Below are 25,539 nucleotides of genomic sequence, written 5' to 3'. Positions count from 1 at the left end.
GTATAAGACCGCTTGTCTGTCAACGTTGGACTTAAATATTAGAGTGTGCGGCTCTCCTTTACTGAAAAATAACAAACATTAAGGACACCTGCTCCTTCCATGACAGACTGACCAGGTGAAAGCTATGATCCCTTATTGATGTCGCTTGTTAAATCCACTTCAATCAGTGTACTGTAGATAAAGGGGAGGAGACAGGTTAAAGAAGGATTTTTAAGCCTTGAGATGTGGATTGTGTGCAATCGGAAGGTATTTAGACTCCTTGTATTCAGTCTCCACATTTTGTTACGTTACAGCCTTATTCTAAAATTGATTTAACCCCCCCCCAATCTACACAAAATACCCCCAAATGACAAAGCAAAAACAGGTTTTCAGATTTGCACATTTATTCAAAATAAAACTGAAATATCAATATTTACATAACTATTCAGACCCTTTACTCAGTAATTTGTTGAAGCATCTTTGGTAGCGATTACAGCCTCGAGTTTTCTTGGGTATGACGCTACAAGCTTGGCACACCTGTATTCGGGGAGTTTCTCCCATGCTTCTCTGCAGATCCTCTCAAGTCTTGTCAGGTTGGATGGGGAGCTTTACTGCATAACTATTTTCAGGTCTCTCCCGAGATGTTCGATCAGGTTCAAGTCCGGGCTCTGGCTGGGCTACTCAAGGACATTGAGACTTGTCCTGAAGCCACTCCTGCATTGTCTTGGCTGTGTGCTTAGGGTCATTGTCCTGTTGGAAGGTGAACCTTCACCCCAGTCTGAGGTCCTGAGCACTCTGGAGCAGGTTTTCATCAAGGATCTCTGTACTTTGCTCTGTTCATCTTTCCCTCAATTCTCACTAGTCTCCCAGTCCCTGCCACTCCCACAGAACGATGCTGCCACCACCATGCATCACCGTAGGGATGGTGCAAGGTTTCTGCCAGATGTGACGCCTGACATTCAGGCCAAAGAGTTCAATTTTGGTTTCATCAGACCAGATAATCTTGTTTCTCATGGTCAGAGTTATTTAGGTCTCTTTTGGAAAACTCCAAGCGGGCTGTCATGTGCCTTTTACTGTGATGTTGCTTCTGCCTGGCCACTCTACCATAAAGGCCTGATTGGTGGAGTGCTGCAGAGATGGTTGTCCTTCTGGAAGGTTCTCCCATCTCCACAGAGGAACTCTGGAGCTCTGTCAGAGGGACCATCGGGTTCTTGGTCACCACCCTGACCAAGGCCCTTCTCCCCCGATTGCTCAGTATGGCTAGGTGGCAAGCTCTAGGAGTCTTGGTGATTCCAAGCGTCTTTAATTTAAAAATTATGGAGGCCACTGTTCTTGGGGACCTTCAATGCCAATGCTGCAGACATTTTTTGTACCCATCAGCAGATCTGTGCCTCGACACAATTGTGTCTTGGAGCTCTACGGACAATTCCTTTGACCTCATGGCTTGGTTTTTGCTCTGACATGCACTTTCAAATTCATTGAATTTACCACAGGTGGACTCCAAGTTGTAGAAACATCTCAAGCATGATCAATGGAAACAGGATGCGCCTTAGCTCAAGTCTCATAGCAAAGGGTCTGTTAGCAGTTGATGTTACGCTTCAATAACACAGACCCCAAAGCAAATCAGGCGGAGAAAAATAGGTTTATTCAAAGAGGACAAATCATAGATGTTATGCTGAGAGGCAGATGTTCATTCTCCCCTGTCCTCAGTGATTCTCTCTACAGAACCAAGTGACAGGATGTAATTTATAACCTAACCCTAGCCTGTGGTTGACACATTAGAATTCCTTGCAATAAAACTGGGCCAATGGCCAAATAACAAGTACCCTGTTTCAGACAACATATAGATGACAAATTCCTCCCATGTCTCTGACCCATTGATCATTAATGCCCTATTACAGAAAACCCACTATTTCCATTGATCGTTAATTCCCTCTTGACCTTTAGTCCTCTGTGTTGTACATTTATCTTCAAAATATTCTTACAGGTCTGAATACTTACGTAAATAAGTCTATTTTTAATAAATTTGCAAAATGTTTTAACCCGTTTCAATCATTATGGGGTTGTATGTAGATTGAGGATTTTTGATTGAATCAACTTTATACGGCTGTAAAATAACATAATATGGGAAAGTAAGGGGTTTGAATACTTTCTGAATGCACTTTATGTGCCATTCAGAGGGTGAGTTGCCTTTGAAAAGTGTATGGCACCGGTTTGTGTCAAGAACTGCAACGCTGATGGGTTTTTCCACACTCAACAGTTTCCCCGCGTGTATCAAGAATGTCTTTTGAGTGCTGGACATTCCAGCCAACTTGATACAACTGTAGGAAGCATTGGAGTCAACATGGGCCAGCATCCCTGTAGAACACTTTGACACCTTGTAGAGTCCATGCCCAGACAAATTGAGGCTGTTCTGAGGGGAAAAAGGAAGGGATGCATCTCAATATTAGGAAGGTGTCCTTCATGTTCTCTTACACAGTGTCAAAAGACTACCACCTTCGTTAAAAGGCCAGTGCAGACATGTCTCTCTCAATATCAAATCCTTTCTGGTGTGAATATATAATTTCCGGGTATAATATTCTGGCTGAGCTAGACCTACGGTTTACATGCTAATGGAATTAGTTTGTAACAGATCAAATTGGCATTGAGCTTTTTGAAGTTCAAGTTTCAAAAGCTATACAGGACTTTTACATGGTTCACACCACAAATTACTACTGAAAAACCTAAGGGACCCTTTCAAGAGTCCATACAAAACGTAACAAAAATGAAAATCTAAATCAACTGCATAATTAACTCTTTATGGAATCAAAACTATAAATACTGAATAATAAAATAATAAAAACAAATGATTTGAAATGAAAAACATTGAAAAACATTTGAAATGAAAAACATTGATTTTACAGTTATATTGCTCGGAATGTGATGCTATGATCTGAGCTACACTGATTTTGCATTAAAGACGAGTCTTAAATATATCTTAGCTAGGGGCCCATATTATTCATGTTTTTTTGTGACGTTCACATTTAGTGCACACATGATTTGAATATTGCTTAAATGGAAACGTACAATAAATAAAACTGGCTTGCCTTTGTCCTGCGTCTAGCTAGCACGCTAGCAACAACCGTCCATCGCTAAATATAATATTTTCCCTGTATCAAACCACAGTACAACACACTTATCAAATACATTACATTCACACAGAATACAACATCAACAGCTGGTAAATTGATGCATAAGGCCTAAGGACAACAACAACAAAAAATGTTGTGAGGGCGTACATACAGTGTACGACTGTGTGATAATGAACACAACATATGCCTGATGGTCAATGTCAAACACATTCAATTCCAGTGGCTCCACTCTTCGAACCACTTTTAATGATCGGGTATAATTTTAGTAGTAGCATTACTGAATTTTCAGCCATTGTATCGTAACGTTACAGTATAGTGCAGAATGCTTGGATATCGTGGCTTGTTGGTTGAGTGGCAGCTGTAGCTCGAGGCCTGAAAACTACCCTCAGGGGAGATATAAATAAACATGGCAGGGTGTCAAACACACCAAGGACAGATGAAGTGGCAAAGGCCCTCTGAAAACCCCACTGTCCGAAAGGCAATATCCTGGGTGTCACAAGAGTCTGACATAGGAACCCTGTTCTCAATACAGTACAGCACTTTCAAGGGAATAGGGTGGCATTTTTACACTAGAATAGGATGCCATTTAGATGCACCTTTGAAGTGCCCCCATTTTCCCTATGATCCATCCATGTAATTTCCTCCTTGGTGAAGTGTTCTTCCTGGTTCCCATCACTGACGTTGATTTGGTATCAGAGGGTACTCTCGTAGGTGATTGGGGACTCGGTCATAGTTCCGCTTTGCTCCCGCTCTGCATATCCAAGGAAAAAGGGTAGAAAATTATTATTTATTTTTTTACCGTGTGTGTAACTGAAGTGCCTCGGAGTATAAACAAAATATGACTATAGGCCAAATGGTCAACATGGAAAATGTCTCTGAGTGTAGTCTGAGACACAGCGATGGGCAGGTAACACGTTTCATCAGGACACACAGTGTAGTCATAAAAAAAAATCTCCCTGCAAACCTGAAGAGCAAAAAAAGCCACCATTGTTTGGTGACAGGGCTGAGACGAAGCATGACGCAGGAAACAAAAGACTACCTGAAGCCACAATGCAAATCATTCTCCAACCCACGGCTTCTCTTTATTAGCCTGAGATTCTGACTGATAAGCTCTGTTTCACCACTGTCAACAATGTTGAAACAAAAGCATAACAGTTTGGATTCCAGGTTTTCCAAATAAAGATCATCTCCGTCATAAAGGGACACTGCTTTTCATAAACACGCTTCCTTCCCTATGCTGTGTGGACAAAGCTATGACAAGCTGGTTTAAAAACAAAAAAGCACAATGGTGTATAATAGGAGTGGAGGTTAAAACCATAATGTGCTGTATAAGGTCACCGTTTATGTCATGTGGGGGATGACAGCTGTCACTCAAGCAAGGTTAGTAGTAGTTGTGGGTTTTTGTGTGCGCTTCGATTTTAAAAACACTGAGATGGTGAGGCAGTCCCTTCCTATTACTGTGTGTGTGTGTGTGTGTGTGTGTGTGTGTGTGCACTTCGTTCTGTGCATTTATGCAGACGATGTGTTTGCACATTCTGTGTGTGTACACTTCGGTCTGTGCATTTATGCAGACGATGTGTTTGCACATTCTGTGTGTGTTCACTTCGGTCTGTGCATTTATGCAGACGATGTGTTTGCGTTCTCACCCCAGTCAGGGTTCTTTGGTTTACGCAGCAGGCGAGGTCCTGTGAGTCCGATGACCAGGGCCCCTATGGGGGCTGTGAGCAGGATGGAGAGCACGGCCACTGTCAGCACGTCCATGCCGTACTTCTCCAGCTCCTTATCCTCCTTGGTGCGGGCCATGTCCAGCGCTGTGGAGCCGATGGCCGCCTAGGGAGAAAAGAGGAAGGGAGGAGATCGACACATTGGCCACGTTACCCTCAACATTGTGATTTAAAGCACCTACAACTTATTGGAAAGCTCAAGTCAAACTTAACGCCAATGTTGGGAATGATATGACAGATTTTCCCCAACCCCTTCCCCTTCCCATGCAGAGCAGCACCAGAGTGTGCAATTTATTTATTTTTACTCACAATACTAATATTGTTACAGACAAAAACGTGTTGCAATCACAAGTTAGTTACAATTTTCAAATGCTATGGTTATTTTGCTTGTTGAAACCTTTTATTGTGTCAGGAAAATTTCAGCCTTAGAATCTTGTTCTTGTTTTTTTTTTAATAGAGAGATGAAAGGTAGGAGAGTGCTGAAAGAGCAGTAAGCTGGATTTGAGCCCGTGCTGGCAGAGGTAAATCGTACGTGTGCTCCACAGGTAGCTGCTTAGACCACTCCAGGCCACCTTGGTTCCTGTTTAACGTTAAGTACCTGTACGGTGGCTTTGGGTAACCAGGCCAGAGCGATGAAGAGCTTCTCTTTGAAGTTGAAGCCGGCACACAGCACACAGACAAAGGTGAAGAGAACACGCACCAGCAGACCAATGGCCAGAGAGCCTATGCCCAGGCCTGGTGGGACAGGGAAGGGAATAGCGGGTAGAATGATAAACACATTTTTTTCAGGTTAAAGTAGGAAAACACACCTGATAGAAGATCTCCAAAGAGCGGGGTATAAAGGTATATGTGGTGTGTGTGTTCTTACTGACTGTGTGTTTATGCGTGTGTTTGTGTTCTCACCGACAGTGATTTTGTCCAGCTCTGAGATTTGGATCTCAGCCCCGATCAGGCCAAAGAGCAGTGGCTGGAACACTTCCCAGGCAATACCCACTATGTCCTCCACAGGGACCTGCACACAAACACACAGAGTCAGTCAGACACACACGTTACGGTTTCTCAAATTACTGACGTTTTCAAACACAATTTGTGAAAGTAGTCAAATGGAAGGGTTTGAGAAGCACTATCAAGACAAGTGATAACAAAAACATTTAACAAAAAAAAACACTTACCAGACACAAACCAGACTACAGAGAGAGTTCAGCAAACACCAAGACTTCACAACTTTGTTTCTCTACTAGAGAATCTGCCTCCCAAAGAGACAATATCAGATGTGACTCTGTTACTGTATATTTAGGATTGGGCCTCTGTATACTGACTGGAAGGGTCCCACTCTGTCTTAAGACAACAGTTTGTGCTACACTGGAACGTTCAAGCTGTCCAGCTGCTATCTGATGTTTTAGTTTAGTCCACTGTGTTAGAGGTAAGGGCTAGAGGGGCATTTGGGTGTTGGGTGAGAGAGTAAGTGCCTAGCTAGAAGATGCAGGGTACGGAGGGTTGAGTGAGGGGTCGGCACGGGATGGGGTCGTTGACTGACCTTTGATCTTCTCCAGCCCAGGCCAGCCAGGAAGGCAAGGACCAGGGTGCAGAGGCCCCCGGAGCCGGGGAAGCCAGCCACGTTGCTGCCGAACACAGCAAACACCGACAGGCCCAGCAGCAGGAATGCGCGCTTCATCACAACGTTGTCCTACAGGAGAGAGAGCGAGAGAAGGAAGAAAGGACGCATTAATAAAGTTTCCCAAACAAGGACTATGTCCCTGGACTAACATTACTGAGAAAACTGAGCTCCGTTATAGGTCAACTCTACAAGCTAGTTTCCTAGACCTGGCCTACTCCTAGACTAAAAGCTAAGTGCTTTCGATGGAGATTCCTACCTGGTCTTTGCTGGGAAAGTAGCGCAGCAGAAATCCCAGCAGTACCCCAGCTACCATTCCCCCTCCCACCTCCAGTATACCTCTCAGCAGGTTGTACCACATGGATCCTGCAGAGGGAGACACAGCACAACAAAACATATGAAGTTAATATCAAAACAGATGGGATCGTCCCAAATGTTACCCTGTTACTTATAGAGTGCACTACTTTTGACCAGAGTCCTATGTGGACCCTGGTCAAAAATAGTTCACTCTATAGGGAATGGGATGCCATTAGGGAAGCAGTATGCAGCAGGAAGTCAATAATACAAATCATGCAATACAGAGGAAGACACCGTAATAGCTCATACGAAATGGTCCTGTGTAAGCTCAGTTGGTAAAGCATGGCGCTTGCAACAACATGGTTTGTAGGTTTGATTCCCGAAGTGTGAGAGCGCCATCTATTGGATCCAGCACGGATTGCAGGAAGATTTCTAGTAACGTTGCAACAAAAACAGATAATAAAGTTCTATTTTTTTCATAGTGGTCTCCTCTCATCATTGGCTCAGAGCAGAGGCACAAATCAACATGCTCCCGACTAATTGGATCCCTACCGGTGGCGAAGGCCATGCCCATGCAGGTGGTGAAGCCGGTGATGGCCAGGATGTCGTCGAAGCTGCCGGCGGCCATGAGGAGGGTAGGGATGCCCTGCTCCAAGCCGTAGCCGTCCTTCTGCAGCAGCAGCATGGAGGGAACCACCACGGCCGGGGACACGGCTCCCAGCACAAATCTACAAGAGACGGGAGAGCCAAAGTGAGGGTTAATCATCATATTCATCAGGTTTGGGTTGCCAGAATGGGTGAGTTTGGGTTGCCAGGCTGAAGAACGACCTCCGAAGTAACAACCTGTAATATGAATAATGATCATATGACCATTTAGCAGATAGCCAGTACAAACCTACAGGAGAGGAGACACATTATGAGAGTTCATCATATAATATGGGCCCGTGGAAGATGCTTTCAAAGGTTGGGTTACTGTAAAAGCACTTTGACAACTGTTGATGTAAAAAGGGCTCTAAATAAAAATAACACATTTGATTGATTGAAGACATCAAACCTAGAAGGGACAGGGGAGGGGAGAATAAAATGAGTAAAGACAAAGTGTTTAATGATGCAGCTTTACTAATAGGGATTAGTTTGAGATATACACTATATGTGGACATCCTTTCAAATGAGTGGATTTGGCAATTTCAGCCACATCCAATTCTGACAGGTGTATCAAATCAAGCACACAACCATGCAATATTCCATAGACAAACATTGGCAGTAGAATGGCCCTACTGAAGTGTGGCAGATCATCAACGTGGCAGATCATCGCATTTCTGCCCTGCTAGAGCTGCCCCGGCCAACTGTAAGTGCTGTTGGCAATGTCTAGGAGCAACAACGACTCAGCCGTGAAGTGGTAGGCCACACCAGCTCACAGTACGGAACTGCCAAGTGCTGAAGCACGTAGTGTGTAAAAATCACCTGTCATCAGCACAAGAACTGTTCGTCTGGAGCTTCATGAAATGAATTCCCTTGGCCGAGTAGCTGCACACAAGCCTAAGATCACCATGCGCAATCCCAAGCGTCGGCTGGTGTGGTGTAAAGCTCATCAGTGCCCAACCTCACTAATGCTCGTGGCTGAATGGAAGCAAGTCCCCGCAGCATTGTTCCAAATTCAAGTTGAAAGCCTTCCCAGAAGAGTGGAGGCTATTATAGCAGTAAAGGGGGGACCAACTCCATATTAATGACCATGATTTTGGAATGAGATGTTCGACGAGCAGGTTTCCACACACTTTTGGTCATGTAGTATATTTAGAGGGATGGATGAATAGAATGATGGACAGATCAGAGTGAGAGATCATAAAAGTGGATTGGACAAGAGAGAGAGCAAGAGGAGCGAGGACGAGAGAAATAGAGAAGACAGAGATATAACAAAAGAGAGGGAGAGAGCGAGAGAGAGAGAAAGAAAGAGAGCAAAGGGCTAAGTGTCAGGATGAAATGAAAATGTATAAAGGCGGGGTCTCCAATCCTGTTCATCGAGGGCTAACCATCCTGTCGGTTTTTGCTCCAACCCCAGTTAGAACTAACCTGGTTAGAGCTAATTATTAGAATCAGGTGCACTAGATTAGGGTTGGAGTGAACTCCTACAGGACGGTAGCTTTCCAGGAACAGGATTGGAGAGCCCTGGTATAAAGGATACTTCAAGTGTTCACGGTGAGGCAGCTGCCAAATACTCTACACCCGTCTTATTGGAATGCAAGCGGTGTTAGGTAGCCCTTTAGCTTTACAAATGCATCGGGAGGCCACAGAATACTGAATGGGATTTAGAAGTAGAAGGCTCAGAGAGGACGACAGAGAGACAGCGAAGAGAGATCGAGAGAGATAAAACGAGACAGAGAAAGAGAGTTTACCCTAGGATGAATCCCCAGATCCAGGGCAAGCCCATGAGGAAGTGGGAGACGATGGCGACGGTGCAGGCCTCGATGATGCAGGGTCCCATTCCCACGCGCGCACACACCATACTCAGCTTCTTCAGAGCCTGGGAACACACATATACACACACAAATTAAAAGGAAAAATCCACATTGCAATAGTCCATTGTGGATACAGTCGCAAAATGTTTTGCATGTCTGCAATCAAGTTTTGAAGAAATATGATTTTCAAGAAGCAAAGTGTCACTTGCTACATCATGATGATGATGAGTTTTGCATCATACGATGTACTTTGCGCCATGACGACGTGGCAAGTGACACTTTGCTTCCTGAAAGTCATGAAAACTTAACTGCTGAAATGCAAAACATTTTGGGACTGTATCAACAGTGAACTAATTAAAAAGATATACACATTTATAGTTTGAGGGGATTTTTCCTTTAACACAGGAACTTAAATAATAAAAGACAAGTACTAAACACTAAAAGCGTCGGCCTATGGAGAGAGATGAGTGTTTGATTGACATACCGAGCCGTCCAATCCCAGGCCTGCTCGGGCCAGGATGACAGCGAGGGCAATGTTCCTCAGGGAGGCAGACCATCGGAAGTCGATGTACACGGCGTCCGTTACCACGGGGATATTACGCAGCAGGAAGCCCGTCAATAGCATACCTGTAGAGAATGACAGAAAACAATGATAACTTTAATATAATAGTATGATAAAGTAATACTTTTATTAACAACCATGGTGTTATTCTTTGGACTTTCTCACAGCAAAGGGGGGGGGGGGGGGGACGGGACGACAATGTCTTCCTGTTGTTCTGAAGACAACCATGTTTTTTTAAGAGTTAAACAGAAAACTTCAGGCTAAGATATTATTCCCATCTTCACAATGGTTTGGCCAAGAAATACACCTTTTATGGAACTGAATATTAAAAAGGTTGAAGATCAATTGGTTTAAGATATCAAAAGCTTCTAGGCATAGGAGTCTTTTGGGAGTAAAGGAAAAACGTTTCCAAGTAGGGATAATGCAAACATTGGAGTCTTTAATCTACTGTATGAAATTGAATTGCCTTTTGAAGGTCAGAAAGATCAATGTGGTCCTGTGTGGTTCAGTTGGTAAGAGAGTGGCATTAGCCAACGCCAGGGTTGTGTGGATTTGAGGCAACGTAGGCCAAAAAAGGTCTGTTCAGTTCAAACAATGAAACGGGGACTTTGAACTGGGAAACAGAGTTCCTCTGGGTTTACAAAAAGAAAAACAGGGGTTGGAGAGACAATAACTATCAAAGATGTACATCCAACAATCAGGACTTTACTTCTGAACTGAACTATGGGAGTGGCCTCTGATCGTTAGTGTAGTGTCTATCCGAACAAAGATGGCATCTCCTTTCTGGACTGTTGAAAGCGAGGAGTAGGTTGTGAATCTAAACGTCTGACTTGTGGGCTGAACGAGTGGCCACTGTCTTATTATAGGGGTCTATGCAAACTACAGGACTTGTCATGTGGCTACCGGCATCAAGACTTTGGTCAAAGCTGCGCCGTGTCTCAACCAAGTCTCTATATTATGTTAAGAAATGCAAATACATTTGAATTCACTCCCTATCAGTCTAAGTCAACAAGGTTGTTCATTTGGTTAGAAATGGAATAAGGTGGGATATAAACTCACGCCACTGTCTAGGTATGGTAGTAACACATGTATGACGTACTACACACGAAGTAGCAGTGTTGGCAAAGCCAGACAGAATAATAAAAGACTGTTTGACCATGTTACATGCAGCTGAAACAGTCACATTGGACATGTATAGTAAAGAGCAGTAGTGAGGGGACAAGCAAGTGCATGCATGCTAAATATAGTGAGTGGGTGTGTTTAATCTGAATGTGGGCTTATTATAGTAAGTAGTCGTGTGTGTGTGTGTGTGTGTGTTCTATCTATGATAACAGCAGATATATATTACCAGCAGCCAGGCAGCCACTCCCATATCAAAGACAAAGAAAAAGATGGCGTCTCTGACTGTTACTAAGGAACATGTATGGCACGCAACACCCTGAAGATGCCATATTGTCTCACTCTCAACAAGTGAAATGAGGTAGAGGTTACAGAAGATAACCTGTTGTAGTGCACATACACATGCGGTCACGGACAAGACAGAGCCTATCACCTACAACACACAAACACATATATATACACACACGCACACTCTCTCTCTCCATTCGCATTACCTACCCAGTAACGGGGGAAAGGGAGGCAATTTGGGCAGCTGTATGAGGCCCACCAGTTTTCCCCCGGTGACGGAACAGATGAAGAGCACGGTGATGCCGAACAGGTTCCCCCCCGGCAGACACTCCTTCTCTGTGATGGACCACACCACGCCAAACAGCACTAACGCAATGAGGACTGGGAGGGAGGAGAGGTCAGAAGTCAGTACGTGGCCAGTTAGCAGTTTGTTCGTTTTTTGCCTTTCACCTGCCAAATAAAATTAAATGTGCTGTACTTGATTTGCAAGGTATAATGGATTCAAAGGTCTACTACTAAGCATAAATGTTAACTTGTATATTTCAGTACATCAGGGACAGTGGGTAGTGCCTTAGTCCATCTGTAAATCTACTCCATTTGTGCTATATAAATGCCTCAGGGTATAACTGTGGCACTGTTCAACAGCATGCACTGGATAAAAATCAGCAATTCTAGAGGACCTTTGTGCCCTTTATTGACACACACAGACACACACACTGGTTCTACAAACTCCATCCTAACATATTACCCGCTCTCTCCATTTTCCACTCACCCAAGCACAAAACACTACAAGATGCCAATCCCTGAACCCATAGCAATGTCACCAAGGTAACATTTCTACGGTAGCATTAGCCCCCCCTGGTGCCCGGAATTAAATAAAACACAGACCACAATGGCATTATCAGCACATTGTAGCGTTATGAAGGTTCATTAGGCAAATATTGTATCTCTATTCTGGTGTCCATTGAAGTAGAATTCAGTTTCTATGGGCACCAGCATAGAGACACAATATTAGAGTGGCCTATTTCTATGCTGGTGCCCACCCTTGGTGATGAGGGAGGACAGGAGGCCTCGGGGCGGGCAGGGGCATTCCCGGCGGAGCCTGCCACAGCAGATGACCGGGGGGTCGGTGTTGGTGCCCGCATCCACCACCGGGTTACGGGGGATGAAGTAGGTCTCCTCCGTGACTTGGGGGGTGGAGCTCCGGCTCACCACCACCTGAATCTGGTTCACACCCAGGGGAGGGGGGCAGAGACGTAGAGAAAAAGGGTCTTAGCTCCAAATGAAAATGTGTCAGTAGCCATACTTTTTAATTCAACTTTCTTACTACAAAAATGACATTTCAATAAAAGCTTCTGAAAAAGTAACACCCTATTGGATATTTGTTTATTAGTTGAGTTGAAATTATTGCAATCTTTCAAGAGAGAATGATTGTGGTGTCAGGAACTTGTTTAGGGTAGCCTCGCCTAACAATTGAAAGTTGATAAGAAGTAGAGGTCACGCCCTGGTCGAAGTATTTTGTGTTTATTTTCATTTATTTGGTCAGGCCAGGGTGTGGCATGGGTTTTTGTATGTGGTGTGTTGGGTTTGTAGCTTAGTGGGGTGTTCTAGTGAAGTCTATGGCTGTCTGAAGTGGTTCTCAATCAGAGGCAGGTGTTTATCGTTGTCTCTGATTGGGAACCATATTTAGGCAGCCATATTCTTTGGGTGTTTCGTGGGTGATTGTCCTTAGTGTCCTGATGTCCGTGTTTATGTGCACGAGTATTAGGCTGTTTCGGTTTTCGTTACGTTTATTGTTTTGTAGTGTTTGTATTTAGATTCGTGTTGCTTCAGTTTAATAAACATGGATCGCAATCTACACGCCGCATTTTGGTCCGATCCTTGCTACACCTCCTCGTCCGAGGAGGAGATAGAAGAAAGCCGTTACAGTAGTTACAGTAGAGGTCGACCGATTATGATTTTAACACCGATAATGATTATTGGAGGACCAAACAAAGCTGATACGGATTAATCGGACGATTTTTTTAAAAATTTATTTGTAATAATGACAATTACAACAATACTGAATGAACACTTATTTTAACTTAATATAATACATCAATAAATTCAATTTAGCCTCAAATATTTAATGAAACATGTTCAATTTGGTTTAAATAATGCAAAAACAAAGTGTGGGAGAAGTAAAAGTGCAATATGTGCCATGTAAGAAAGCTAACGTTTAAGTTCCTTGCTCAGAACATGAGAACATATGAAAGCTGGTGGTTCCTTTTAACATGAGTCTTCAATATTCCCAGGTAAGAAGTTTTAAGTTGTAGTTATTATAGGACTATTTCTGTCTATACCATTTGTATTTCATATACCTTTGACTATTGGATGTTCTTATATGCACTTTAGTATTGCCAGTGTAACAGTATAGCTTCCGTCCCTCTCCTCGCTCCTACCTGGGCTCGAACCAGGAACACATTGACAACAGCCACCCTCGAAGCAGCGTTACCAATCGCTCCATAAAAGCCGCGGCCCTTGCAGAGCAAGGGGAACAACTACTCCTTTAAGTCTCAGAGCGAGTGACGTTTGAAACGCTATTAGCGCGCACCCCGCTAACTAGCTAGCCATTTCACATTGGTTACACCAGCCTAATCTTGGGAGTTGATAGGCTTGAAGTCATAAACAGCTGCTGGCAAACGCATGAAAGTGCTGTTTGAATGAATGCTTACGAGCCTGCTGGTGCATACCATCGCTCAGTCCGACTGCTCTATCAAATCATAGACTTAGTTATAACATGATAACACACAGAAATACGAACCTTCGTTTCTGGATTTGAGCATATTAATGACCTATCATCTCGAAAACAAGACGTATTTTTTCAGTGAAATACGGAACCGTTCTGTATTTTATCTAACGGGTGGCATCCACAAGTCTAAATATTCCTGTTACATTGCACAACCTTCAATGTTATGTCATAATTACGTAAAATTCTGGCAAATTAGGCGGCCCAAACTGATGCATATACACTGACTCTGTGTGCAATGAACGCAAGAGAAGTGACACAATTTCACCTGGTTAATAATGCCTGCTAACCTGGATTTCTTTCAGCTAAATATGCAGGTTTAAAAATATATACTTCTGTGTATTGATTTTAAGAAAGGCATTGATGTTTATGGTTAGGTACATATTGGAACAACGATACGCACCACATCGATTATATGCAACGCAGGACACGCTAGATAAACTAATAATATCATCAACCATGTGTAGTTAACTAGTGATTATGATTGATTGATTGTTTTTTATAAGATAAGTTTAATGCTAGCTAGTAACTTACCTTGGCTTACTGCATTCGCGTAACAGGCAGTCTCCCAGTGGAGTGCAATGAAAGGCAGGTGGTTAGAGCGTTGGACTAGTTAACCGCAACGTTGCAATATTGAATCCCCCGAGCTGACAAGGTAAAAATCTGTCATTCTGCCTCTGAACGAGGCAGTTAACCCACCGTTCCTAGACCATCATTGAAAATAAGAATGTGTTCTTAACTGACTTGCCTAGTTAAATAAAGATTAAATAAAAGTGAGAAAAAAAAAATATCTGCCAAATTGGTGTCCAAAAATACCAATTCTTATGAAAACTTGAAATCGGCCCGAATTAAAATCGGCCATTCCGATTAATCGGTCGACCTCTAATAAGAAGTATTGGAGCGAATGCCAACGCTACTGGCTTTTTTGCCTCCATTTCTTTGACACACCTATGTTAAGTAGTTCTTCATTGTTGACAAAGAGGTTAGTCATACTAACAAAACACTACTGTGTTCCCAGTAAGTAATAGTTCTCATGCTTATCATAAAGAGTAGATACAGACTTTTACTACAAAGAGTGTGCCACAATGAGAACAGTTAGTGTCATGAAAAAGGCTGTTTCAACTTATACCACACTCTGTGAAATAAAGAGGCTGGCGAAAATCTGCTGGTAGGGTACATCTCGAGGTATGTTTCAAATGACCTAACAAAACGTCAGCAATGATTTTACTTTTCTTTTCCCATAAATAATTGACGCCATCAATGCATAAAGCCAAATAAGAGTGCACAGTACACTGCCAATAGGAAATGTAAACTAATGCCTTCAAAACTGATTCTAGATCAATGTATGGAACTAGTATTATGCCAAAGCTTCCGGTCAGCCATTTCTCATAGATTCAGTGACTCAGTATCATTAAATGATGTAAAGGCTATCTATTAGCAGTTTGGCTAAAGCACTATATATACTATACCTCTGCATGGTTCGTTACTGGCAAGGCTCCGTCACTGTGTTCTAGGTCCAGCAAGGGAGAAGATGTAGGTGGCTTCGACTTGGGCTGGTCGTCCTCCATCATGGCATCTAGTACAGTTCACGTTCTCCTCCTCACTTCTCTAACCTCACAGCAAATGCGGTGGAGGGTTGGCCATCGGTGCATTGCTGCTCTGTTCCTGTTGTATCCCAAGGTCTGACTGTCCAGCACTAGCTCCCATTCAGTGAGTCGTCACCTCTTCCTCAGTCAAAGGCAGTGAGAGAGTGAGTGTTTGCTTGGTGGAATTGGCCAGAGAGGCATTTGAGGCAAACACGGCTGTAGAGATAGGAGGTGGAAACCAGCCAAATGCAGGAGCAATCAAAGGTGAAGGTAAACAGTAACTGTAAAACAGACAATAAAGACTGAGGTTTTCAAATTTCAGCATTCTTCTATCAGTATGGACTGAGACTGGGAATAAAGGGCATCAATGCATGAATTAAGAATTTCCTCTAACTTCATATAGAAATCATACTATGTTATTAGCTACATTGCCACCAATCTCCTTCTCCTATGATAAAGGCAGTCAATATAATGGCATTTCAATTACAGCAGTATCCATTTTAATCGGAACCAAGCTGAAGTTCGATTACTTTATATAAACACGTTCCACCCAGTTTTTATGCGAGTAAAGTCGTACTGAATAAAAATAAATCGTGACAGCTGTGATGGAAACAGGAAGTTTCGGTACAATTTTATAAATGCCGACAGATCATTTGTTCGTTCAACATGGTTGGATCTTTTTGAACTTCACAGGGTGGCGACAATGCACGGTGATGTGCTTGATGCCGCTTTCCAATACATATCCTGGGCCTTATTCTGGTGACATGATGATCGGTACTTGACTGCCGTTCGACAAAAAATACAAATATTCTCATCATGTAGACTAGCCTTCCCGCACGCGGAACTTCCTTTCATAGGATAACCAGATCCAAAGTAATTATTATCCATCGGGTGATTAGTTGAGCCTTATTTTAAGGCGTGACATCACTTTGAGCCCTTACCAAAACAATGGCGGACAATCTCTCTCCCCTCTTATCTAAAACTTGGTTGACAAGTGACAACCCTAAAACCAGTAGTAACGACCAACTTCAATGACAGTTATCTAATATTCCCGCACCCCAATAACATTGTCGCCGAGGAGGGCTTGTTAGCTAGCTACAGGGTTTGAGTCACCACAGACGTTTTATTATAAAACAGCTCAGCTAGCAACGCTAGCTAGACTGTCTAGACTCAGGAGCTCATGGGCACATACTAGACATGTCACATAGGAGCCAGCTGGTTAGATATGATTCCACCATGGGCAACAACTGTCTACTAGTTCGTTTTCACAAAAATGTTAGACTCATAGCTAGTTTATCCAGTGATCACCACATTTAGAAGGATAGCTACTGATTGAATTGTAGCATGCTGGCTCACATGGGCCAGGCAGAAGCCATCTCGCTAGTTAACAGTTAGCTAACAGTGGACGCCAAACTCAGAAACTCACAGCCTAAAATAGCCACCTGGTTAGACATGATGGCAACAATGTATGAAAACGAACTAGGTTAAATATGTTCAACTCATAGTTAGTTTAGCCACTGACCACTGCATTTAGGAGGCTAATTAAATTATTAAAATGTAGATAGTGGCTACTACCTGGCCAGTGAGCTACTAGCCAACTAATTGTGGATTTCCTTAAGATGGGTTAAACTGGGTGGACTTTAAAAATCCTAATGTCGCTGAGCCTTTCACATTAAACTTCCACCATTCCTGTAGTTTATTTTTGTTTTCAATTTTTTTTTTTTTATTGGTCACATACACATGGTCAGCAGATGTTATTGGGGGTGTAGCGAAATTCTTGTGCTTCTAGTTCCGACAGCGAAGTAATATCTAACAATTCCACAACAACTACCTAACACACAAATCTAAGAAAAGGAATGGAATAAGAATGTATACATATAAATATATGGATGAGCGGCATAGACAAGATGCAATAGATATATGTACAGTGGGGCAAAAAAGTATTTAGTCAGCCACCAATTGTGCAAGTTCTCCCACTTAAAAAGATGAGAGGCCTGTAATTTTAATCATAGGTGCACTTCAACTATGACAGACAAAATGAGAAGAAAAAAAAAATCCAGAAAATCACATTGTAGGATATTTAATGAATTTATTGGCAATTATAAATTTGCAATTATGGTGGAAAATAAGTATTTGGTCAATAACAAAAGTTTCTCAATACTTTGTTATATACCCTTTGTTGGCAATGACAGAGGTCAAACGTTTTCTGTAAGTCTTCACAAGGTTTTCACACACTGTTGCTGGTATTTTGACCAATTCCTCCATGCAGATCTCCTCTAGAGCAGTGATGTTTTTAGGCTGTTGCTGGGCAACATGGACTTTCAACTCCCTCCAAAGATTTTCTATGGGGTTGAGATCTGGAGACTGGCTAGGCTACTCCAGGACCTTGAAATGCTTCTTACGAAGCCACTCTTTCGTTGCCCGGGCGGTGTGTTTGGGATCGTTGTCATGCTGAAAGACCCAGCCACGTTTCATCTTCAATGCGCTTGCTGATGGAAGGAGGTTTTCACTCAAAATCTCCCAATACATGGCCCCATTCATTCTTTCCTTTACACGGATCAGTCGTCCTGGTCCCTTTGCAGAAAAACTGCCCCAAAGCATGATGTTTCCACCCCCATGCTTCACAGTAGGTATGGTGCTCTTTGGATGCAACTCAGCATTCTTTGTCCTCCAAACACGACGAGTTTTTACCAAAAAGTTATATTTTGGTTTCATCTGACCATATGACATTCTCCCAATCTTCTTCTGGATCATCCAAATGCTCTCTAGCAAACTTCAGACGGGCCTGGACATGAACTGGCTTAAGCAGGGGGACACGTCTGGCACTGCAGAATTTGAGTCCCTGGCAGCGTAGTGTGTTACTGATGGTAGGCTTTGTTACTTTGGTCCCAGCTCTCTGCAGGTCATTCACTATGTCCCCCCGTGTGGTTCTGGGATTTTTGCTCACCTTGTGATCATTTTGACCCCATGGGGTGAGATCTTGCGTGGAGCCCCAGATCGAGGGAGATTATCAGTGGTCTTGTATGTCTTCCATTTCCTAATAATTGCTCCCACAGTTGATTTTTTTCAAACCAAGCTGCTTACCTATTGCAGATTCAGTCTTCCCAGCCTGGTGCAGGTCTACAATTTTGTTTCTGGTGTCCTTTGACAGCTCTTTGGTCTTGGCCACAGTGCAGTTTGGAGTGTGACTGTTTGAGGTTGTGGACAGGTGTCTCTTATACTGATAACAAGTTCAAACAGGTGCCATTGATACAGGTAACAAGTGGAGGACAGAGGAGCCTCTTAAAGAAAAAGTTACAGGTCTGTGAGAGACAGAAATCTTGCTTGTTTGTAGGTGACCAAATACTTATTTTCCACCATAATTTGCAAATAAATTCATTAAAAATCCTATAATGTGATTTTCTGGATTATTTTTCTCATTTTGTCTGTCATAGTTGAAGTGTACCTATGATGAAAATTACAGGCCTCTCTCATCTTTTTAAGTGGGAGAACTTGCACAATTGGTGGCTGACTAAATACTTTTTTGCCCCACTGTATATACTGTATTTTATAACATATGAGATGAGTAATGCAAGATATGTAAACATTATTAAAGTGACTAGTGATCCATTTGTTAGAGTGGCCAATGATTTCAAGTCTGTATGTAGGCAACAGCCTCTCTGTGTTAGTGGTGGCTGTTTAACAGTCGGAAGGCCTTGAGATTGAAATATAACTTCTGTCTCTATCCCAGCTTTGATGCACCTGTACTGACCTCGCCTTCTGGATGATAGCGGGGTGAACAGGCAGTGGCTCGGGTGGTTGTTGTCCTTGATGATCTTTTTGCCCTTCCTGTGACATCGGGTGCTGTAGGTGTCTTGGAGGGTAGGTAGTTTGCCCCCGGTGATGTGTTGTGCAGACCGCACTACCCTCTGGAGAGCCCTGCGGTTGTGGGCGGTGCAGTTTCCGTACCAGGCGGTGATGCTCTCGATTGTGTATCCGTAAAAGTTTGTCAGGATTTTGGGTGGCAAGCCAAATTTCTTCAGCCTCTTGAGGTGTAGGTGGACTATTTCAGTTTGTCCGTGATGTGTACGCCGAGGAACTTAAAACTTTTCACCTCCTCCACTGCTGTCCTGTCGACGTGGATAGGGGGGTGCTCCCTCTGCCGTTTCCTGAAGTCCATGATCATTTCCTCTCCTTTGTTGACGTTGACTTAGAGGTTGTTTTCCTGACACCATACTCCGAGTGCCCTCACCTCCTCCCTATAGGCCGTCTCGTCGTTGTTGGTAATCAAGCCTACCACTGTTGTGTCGTCTACAAACTTGATGATTGAGTTGGAGACGTGCATGGCCACGCAGTCATGGGTGAACAGAAGGGGGCTGAGCATGCACCCTTGTGTGGCCCCAGTGTTGAAGATCAGCGAAGTGGAGATGTTTTCTACCTTCACAACCTGGGGCGGCCTGTCAGAAAGTCTAGGACCCAATTGCACACGGTGGTGTTGAGAGACCCCAGGGCTTCAAGCTTAATGATTAGCTTGGAGGGTACTATGGTGTTGAGCTGTAGTCAATGAACAGCATTCTTACAGTGCCTTGCGAAAGTATTCGGCCCCCTTGAACTTTGCGACCTTTTGCCACATTTCAGGCTTCAAACATAAAGATATAAAACTGTATTTTTTTGTGAAGAATCAACAACAAGTGGGACACAATCATGAAGTGGAACGACATTTATTGGATATTTCAAACTTTTTTAAAAAATCAAAAACTGAAAAATTAAGTTAATACTTTGTAGCGCCACCTTTTGCTGCGATTACAGCTGTAAGTCGCTTGGGGTATGTCTCTATCAGTTTTGCACATCGAGAGACTGAAATTTTTTCCCATTCCTCCTTGCAAAACAGCTCGAGCTCAGTGAGGTTGGATGGAGAGCATTTGTGAACAGCAGTTTTCAGTTCTTTCCACAGATTCTCGATTGGATTCAGGTCTGGACTTTGACTTGGCCATTCTAAACACCTGGATATGTTTATTTTTGAACCATTCCATTGTAGATTTTGCTTTATGTTTTGCATCATTGTCTTGTTGGAAGACAAATCTCTGTTCCAGTCTCAGGTCTTTTGCAGACTCCATCAGGTTTTCTTCCAGAATGGTCCTGTATTTGGCTCCATCCATCTTCCCATCAATTTTAACCATCTTCCCTGTCCCTGCTGAAAAAAAGCAGGCCCAAACCATGATGCTGCCACCACCATGTTTGACAGTGGTGATGGTGTGTTCAGGGTGATGAGCTGTGTTGCTTTTACGCCAAACATAACGTTTTGCATTGTTGCCAAAAAGTTCAATTTTGGTTTCATCTGACCAGAGCACCTTCTTCCACATGTTTGGTGTGTCTCCCAGGTGGCTTGTGGCAAACTTTAAACGACACTTTTTATGGATATCTTTAAGAAATGGCTTTCTTCTTGCCATTCTTCCATAAAGGCCAGATTTGTGCAATATACGACTGATTGTTGTACTATGGACAGAGTCTCCCACCTCAGCTGTAGATCTCTGCAGTTCATCCAGAGTGATCATGGGCCTCTTTGCTGCATCTCTGATCAGTCTTCTCCTTGTATGAGCTGAAAGTTTAGAGGGACGGCCAGGTCTTGGTAGATTTGCAGTGGTCTGATACTCCTTCCATTTCAATATTATCGCTTGCACAGTGCTCCTTGGGATGTTTAAAGCTTGGGAAATCTTTTCGTATCCAAATCCGGCTTTAAACTTCTTCACAACAGTATCTCGGACCTGCCTGGTGTGTTCCTTGTTCTTCATGATGCTCTCTGCACTTTTGACGGACCTCTGAGACTATCACAGTGCAGGTGCATTTATACGGAGACTTGATTACACACAGGTGGAATGTATTTATCATCATTAGTCATTTAGGTCAACATTGGATCATTCAGAGATCCTCACTGAACTTCTGGAGAGAGTTTGCTGCACTGAAAGTAAAGGGGCTGAATAATTTTGCACGCCCAATTTTTCAGTTTTTGATTTGTTAAAAAAGTTTGAAATATCCAATAAATGTCGTTCCACTTCATGATTGTGTCCCACTTGTTGTCGATTCTTCACAAAAAAATACAGTTTTATATCTTTACGTTTGAAGCCTGAAATGTGGCAAAAGGTTGCAAAGTTCAAGGGGGCCGAATACTTTCGCAAGGCACTGTACATGGGTATTCCTCTTGTCCAGATGGGATAAGGCAGTGTGCAGGCGATTGAATCGTCTGTGGACCTATTGGGGCGGTACTCAAATGGAAATTGAAGTGGGTCTAGGGTGACAGGTAAGCTTGAGATTATATAATCCTTGAATAGTCTTTCAAAGCACTTCACGATGACAGAAGTGAGTGCTGTGGGGCGATAGTCATTTAGTTCAGTTACCTTTGCCTTCTTGGGTACAGGGACAATGGTGGCAATATTGAAGCATGACTGGGATAGGGAGAGATTGAATATGTCTGTAAACACACCAGCCAGCTGGTCTGCGCATGCTCTGAGGACATGGCTAGGGATGCCGTTTGGGCCTGCAGCCTTGTGAAGGTTAACACGTTTAAATGTCGGCCACGGAGAAGGAGAGCCCACAGTCCTTTGTAGCGGGCCGCATTGGTGGCACTGTGTTATTCTCAAAGCGGGCAAAGAACGTGTGTAGTTTGTCTGGAAGCAAGACGTCGGTGTCCGTGATGTGGCTGGGTTTCATTTTGTAGTCCGTGATTGCCTGTAGACCCTGCCACATATGTCTTGTGTCTGAGCTGTTGAATTGCGACTCCACTTTGTCTCTATACTGACAATTCGCTTGCCTTGCGGAGGGAATGACTACACTGTTTGTATTCGGCCATATTCCCATGGTGAAATGCGGTGGGTCATGCTTTCAGTTTTGCGCGAATACCACCATCTATGTTGCAAACGTAGTGGTGTGCACACTGAACGATGTGGCACAGATGGTGGTCACACACTTCCAAGATTCTTCACCTGTTCGTGAGGTTTCTCAATACCACGCGGTCTCATGAAAACAATTATGTGATTACATTTAATGTAGCTATGAGCTGAGTGTGGCGCTATTTCAAATATAAAGAGCTGGCTCTTTTGCTTGTTGTCCTGATGTATTTGAATACGTGCCAGGAGATAAGATATGACTATATATAGCTAGCTCCCACAGCCGGTCCAAGCTAGCTAGCTATATTGAACTAAAATATAACATTTCAAAGATTTGACTGAGTTACAGTTCATAGAAGGAAATCAGTCAGTTTAAATAAATTCATTAGTCCCTAATCTATGGAGTTCACATGACTGGGCATGGGCGCAGCCATGGGTGGGCCTGGGAGGGCATAGATCCACCCACTGGGGAGACAGGCCCAGGCAATCCAAATTAGTTTTTCCCCACAAAAGGTCTTTATTACAGACAGAAAGAAACCTAAGCAACCACAGGTGAAGGATCTGGATGTGGAGGTCCTGGCCTGGCGTGGTTACACGTGGTCTGCGGTTGTGAGGTCGGTTGGACGTACTGACAAATTATCTAAAACGATGTTGGAGGTGGCTTACGTTAGAGAAACAAACATTAAATTATCTGGCAACAGCTCTGGTGGATATTCCTACAGTCAGCATGGCAATTGCACACCCTCTCAAAACTTGAGACGTCAGTGGCATCGTGTTGTGGGACAAAACTGCACAGAGGCCTTTTATTGTCCCCAGCACAAGGTGCACTTGTGTAATGATCATGCTGTTTAAAAATCAGGAGAAATGTTCACTGACAGGGACGTAAACAAATTTGTTCACAACATTTTAGAGAAATAAGCGTTTTGTTTGTATGGAACATTTACGGAATCCTTTATTTCAGCTCATGAAACACTTTACATGTTGTGTTTATATTTTTGTTCAGTATAGAAAGTGATTCCATAACGTTAGTTCACGCGAGTTACCTTGCCTCACCAAGTACGGTTATATTTACACAATAGTACGATTATTGTGGATCATCAGATTAATATAATAGTTAGTTTAAAACGTATACATGTTTTGCCGGAATAATGAGTTTGCTAATAATCCTGTTTTTATTTTATTTTTATTTAACCAGGTAGGCAAGTTGAGAACAAGTTCTCATTTACAATTGCGACCTGGCGGTTTAACGTTTAACGTTACATGGACACATTTGAAATCAGGCTACATGATGGGATTTTAAAAAATAAAGCAGAAAATCGCCAATCAAAATAAACATGCGCTCATACATTCATTAACACTAATAATTTGATATTCAACAGATTATAGGAGAAGGCCGAGTATGGCGTTAAGTGTTTACATGACCATTTTAAATCGGCGTAACGTCAAAATCGAAGTAAGCATACACCGATTAAAACACCCGGTTTTCTAAGCAAATTTTGGAATTATTAGGGCACGTTAACGCTTAATTGGCGTTCAAGCACAGTAATTGATATGCGCATGTGCCAGCACCGGTAGCTCGAACAAACGGGAAGTATACGTTTTAGAAATCGTTTTCACATACAAACTTTATATGTCCGAACTATTGTTGTGTGCATGTAACCGTCCTCGAGTCTCGACGTCAAACTGCAAAGTTACCACACAGACACATTATTGCAAAGCAGCCATCGGGATAGTGAAAATTATAACCAATACCGCCCAAAAAATATGACGTTGTTTATGCCAGTAAACTACACTGACAGACGTTAGTTAATCCAATTTTGAAGAAGAAAACACTAATCAATGCTAGGTTTAACGCGAGCCCATATGGCATCTTTTGGAACCTAGCTACTTTAGCTGGCTAACGTTATTCTCAAGCCTATGGCATATGGTCTCGCGCATTAGCAACAAACTAGCTAGTTGGCTTCATCGTATCTTTACATTCACATGATTGATATCGACGGCCTTTAAAAAGTATTTATTCCCGTAGACGCTTAAAACATAACTACTTAACACTATGGCTAACTATTATGCCCCGGCGGTCTAAAAACGCACTGAATTACCGCGCGCAAACCTTCAGCAAAATAGCTACCAACTGTTGTTTTATAAATCACACCATAAAGTAGTCAGAATGACTTGTCACTCACCTCAAAACGCAATAACTGCCATGCCCATTGTATGAACTGTGTGTGCCGGCTAACGGATTCCACAGGATTAGTGACGTCCACTCCTGCACGGAGTTGCTACAGTACGTGATGATGGGCAGGAGGGATGACAAGACCATCCACATGAGATCAGTGTGTATTATTACAGTAACACACCGTTTTTAATTCAGTATTTTGACTGCTACAAGGCTAAGCAACAAAATAAAATAAAAAAGTACATAATTTAAAAAAAGAAACATACATAGCAATAGTAGTTGGACCTATTGATCGGATCCGTATACTGTTCGTTCAATCAAAATCCGAATTTAACATCGAAGACGGATATGAATTTCCACTGCATGACATTGTTTTCTAATCTCATCCACAAATTGTTACTCAATAACAGAAAGGCGTGGAGAGCAGCGGCTACAAACTGGATAAATACACACGGAGAGGCGTGGCTAAATGTGGCCACGCCCCTGGGTAGGGTACAGCCGTAGTTTACGCCCATGTGTCACGCTAAACCAGGTATTCCCAAACTGGGGTACGCCAAATTCACATTTTTTTTTTAAATAAAAAATATAAAAAATATTCACATTTTCAAACAGTCCCATTTATATTTTCCAACAAGGCTATACATTTGGGTGAGTTTTCTTTCTCGCATCAGAAGCCTCCTTTCACTGCCAAAAATGAAAATGTTATTATCTAGTGTTCAGCGAAATAACAACACAATGTCAAAAACAGGTAGCCTAGTTAAATAATTAACATCCAATCACATTAACCATTACTCTCTCGTTGGAATTCCACTAACGGTCCGTATGTAGCCAAACTTAGATGTTGCTCATTCCATTTGCTCGAAAATAGATAAATGATTAAAAAAAGTAAGTCCATAGAGACACATTCCAGCTCTACTGGTAGTACTGCTACTACCAGCAGTACTACACCTGACGA

The 25,539-nt window shown here is 42.8% G+C and overlaps 1 protein-coding gene across 2 annotated transcripts; it reads right to left on the bottom strand.

Moving 5' to 3' along the window:
* Positions 1-1,602: 1,602 nt before the first annotated feature.
* Positions 1,603-25,030, bottom strand: LOC110534323 (sodium/hydrogen exchanger 9B2). Of its 2 annotated transcripts, none has more exons than XM_090187172.1 (13): positions 24,592-25,030; positions 15,429-15,761; positions 12,215-12,395; positions 11,382-11,552; positions 9,687-9,829; positions 9,140-9,267; positions 7,299-7,474; positions 6,709-6,815; positions 6,372-6,521; positions 5,738-5,846; positions 5,433-5,569; positions 4,757-4,940; positions 1,603-3,861 (listed from the first exon to the last, which is right to left on the bottom strand). In XM_090187172.1, the coding sequence occupies exons 2-13, from the start codon at positions 15,528-15,530 to the stop codon at positions 3,803-3,805; spliced, it is 1,647 nt and encodes a 548-aa protein (XP_090043298.1). In that variant the 5' UTR covers positions 15,531-15,761; positions 24,592-25,030; the 3' UTR covers positions 1,603-3,802. The 2 variants fall into 2 exon arrangements, with proteins under 2 accessions (XP_090043298.1, XP_036789294.2); XM_036933399.2 differs by having other exon boundaries at positions 15,429-15,826; positions 24,592-25,027.
* Positions 25,031-25,539: the final 509 nt, after the last annotated feature.

Source organism: Oncorhynchus mykiss, chromosome 10 (genome assembly GCF_057628025.1).
Source record: "Oncorhynchus mykiss isolate SJ-2025 chromosome 10, ASM5762802v1, whole genome shotgun sequence".
Lineage (NCBI taxonomy): Eukaryota > Metazoa > Chordata > Actinopteri > Salmoniformes > Salmonidae > Oncorhynchus > Oncorhynchus mykiss.
This window is presented reverse-complemented; position numbering and strand designations above follow the sequence as displayed.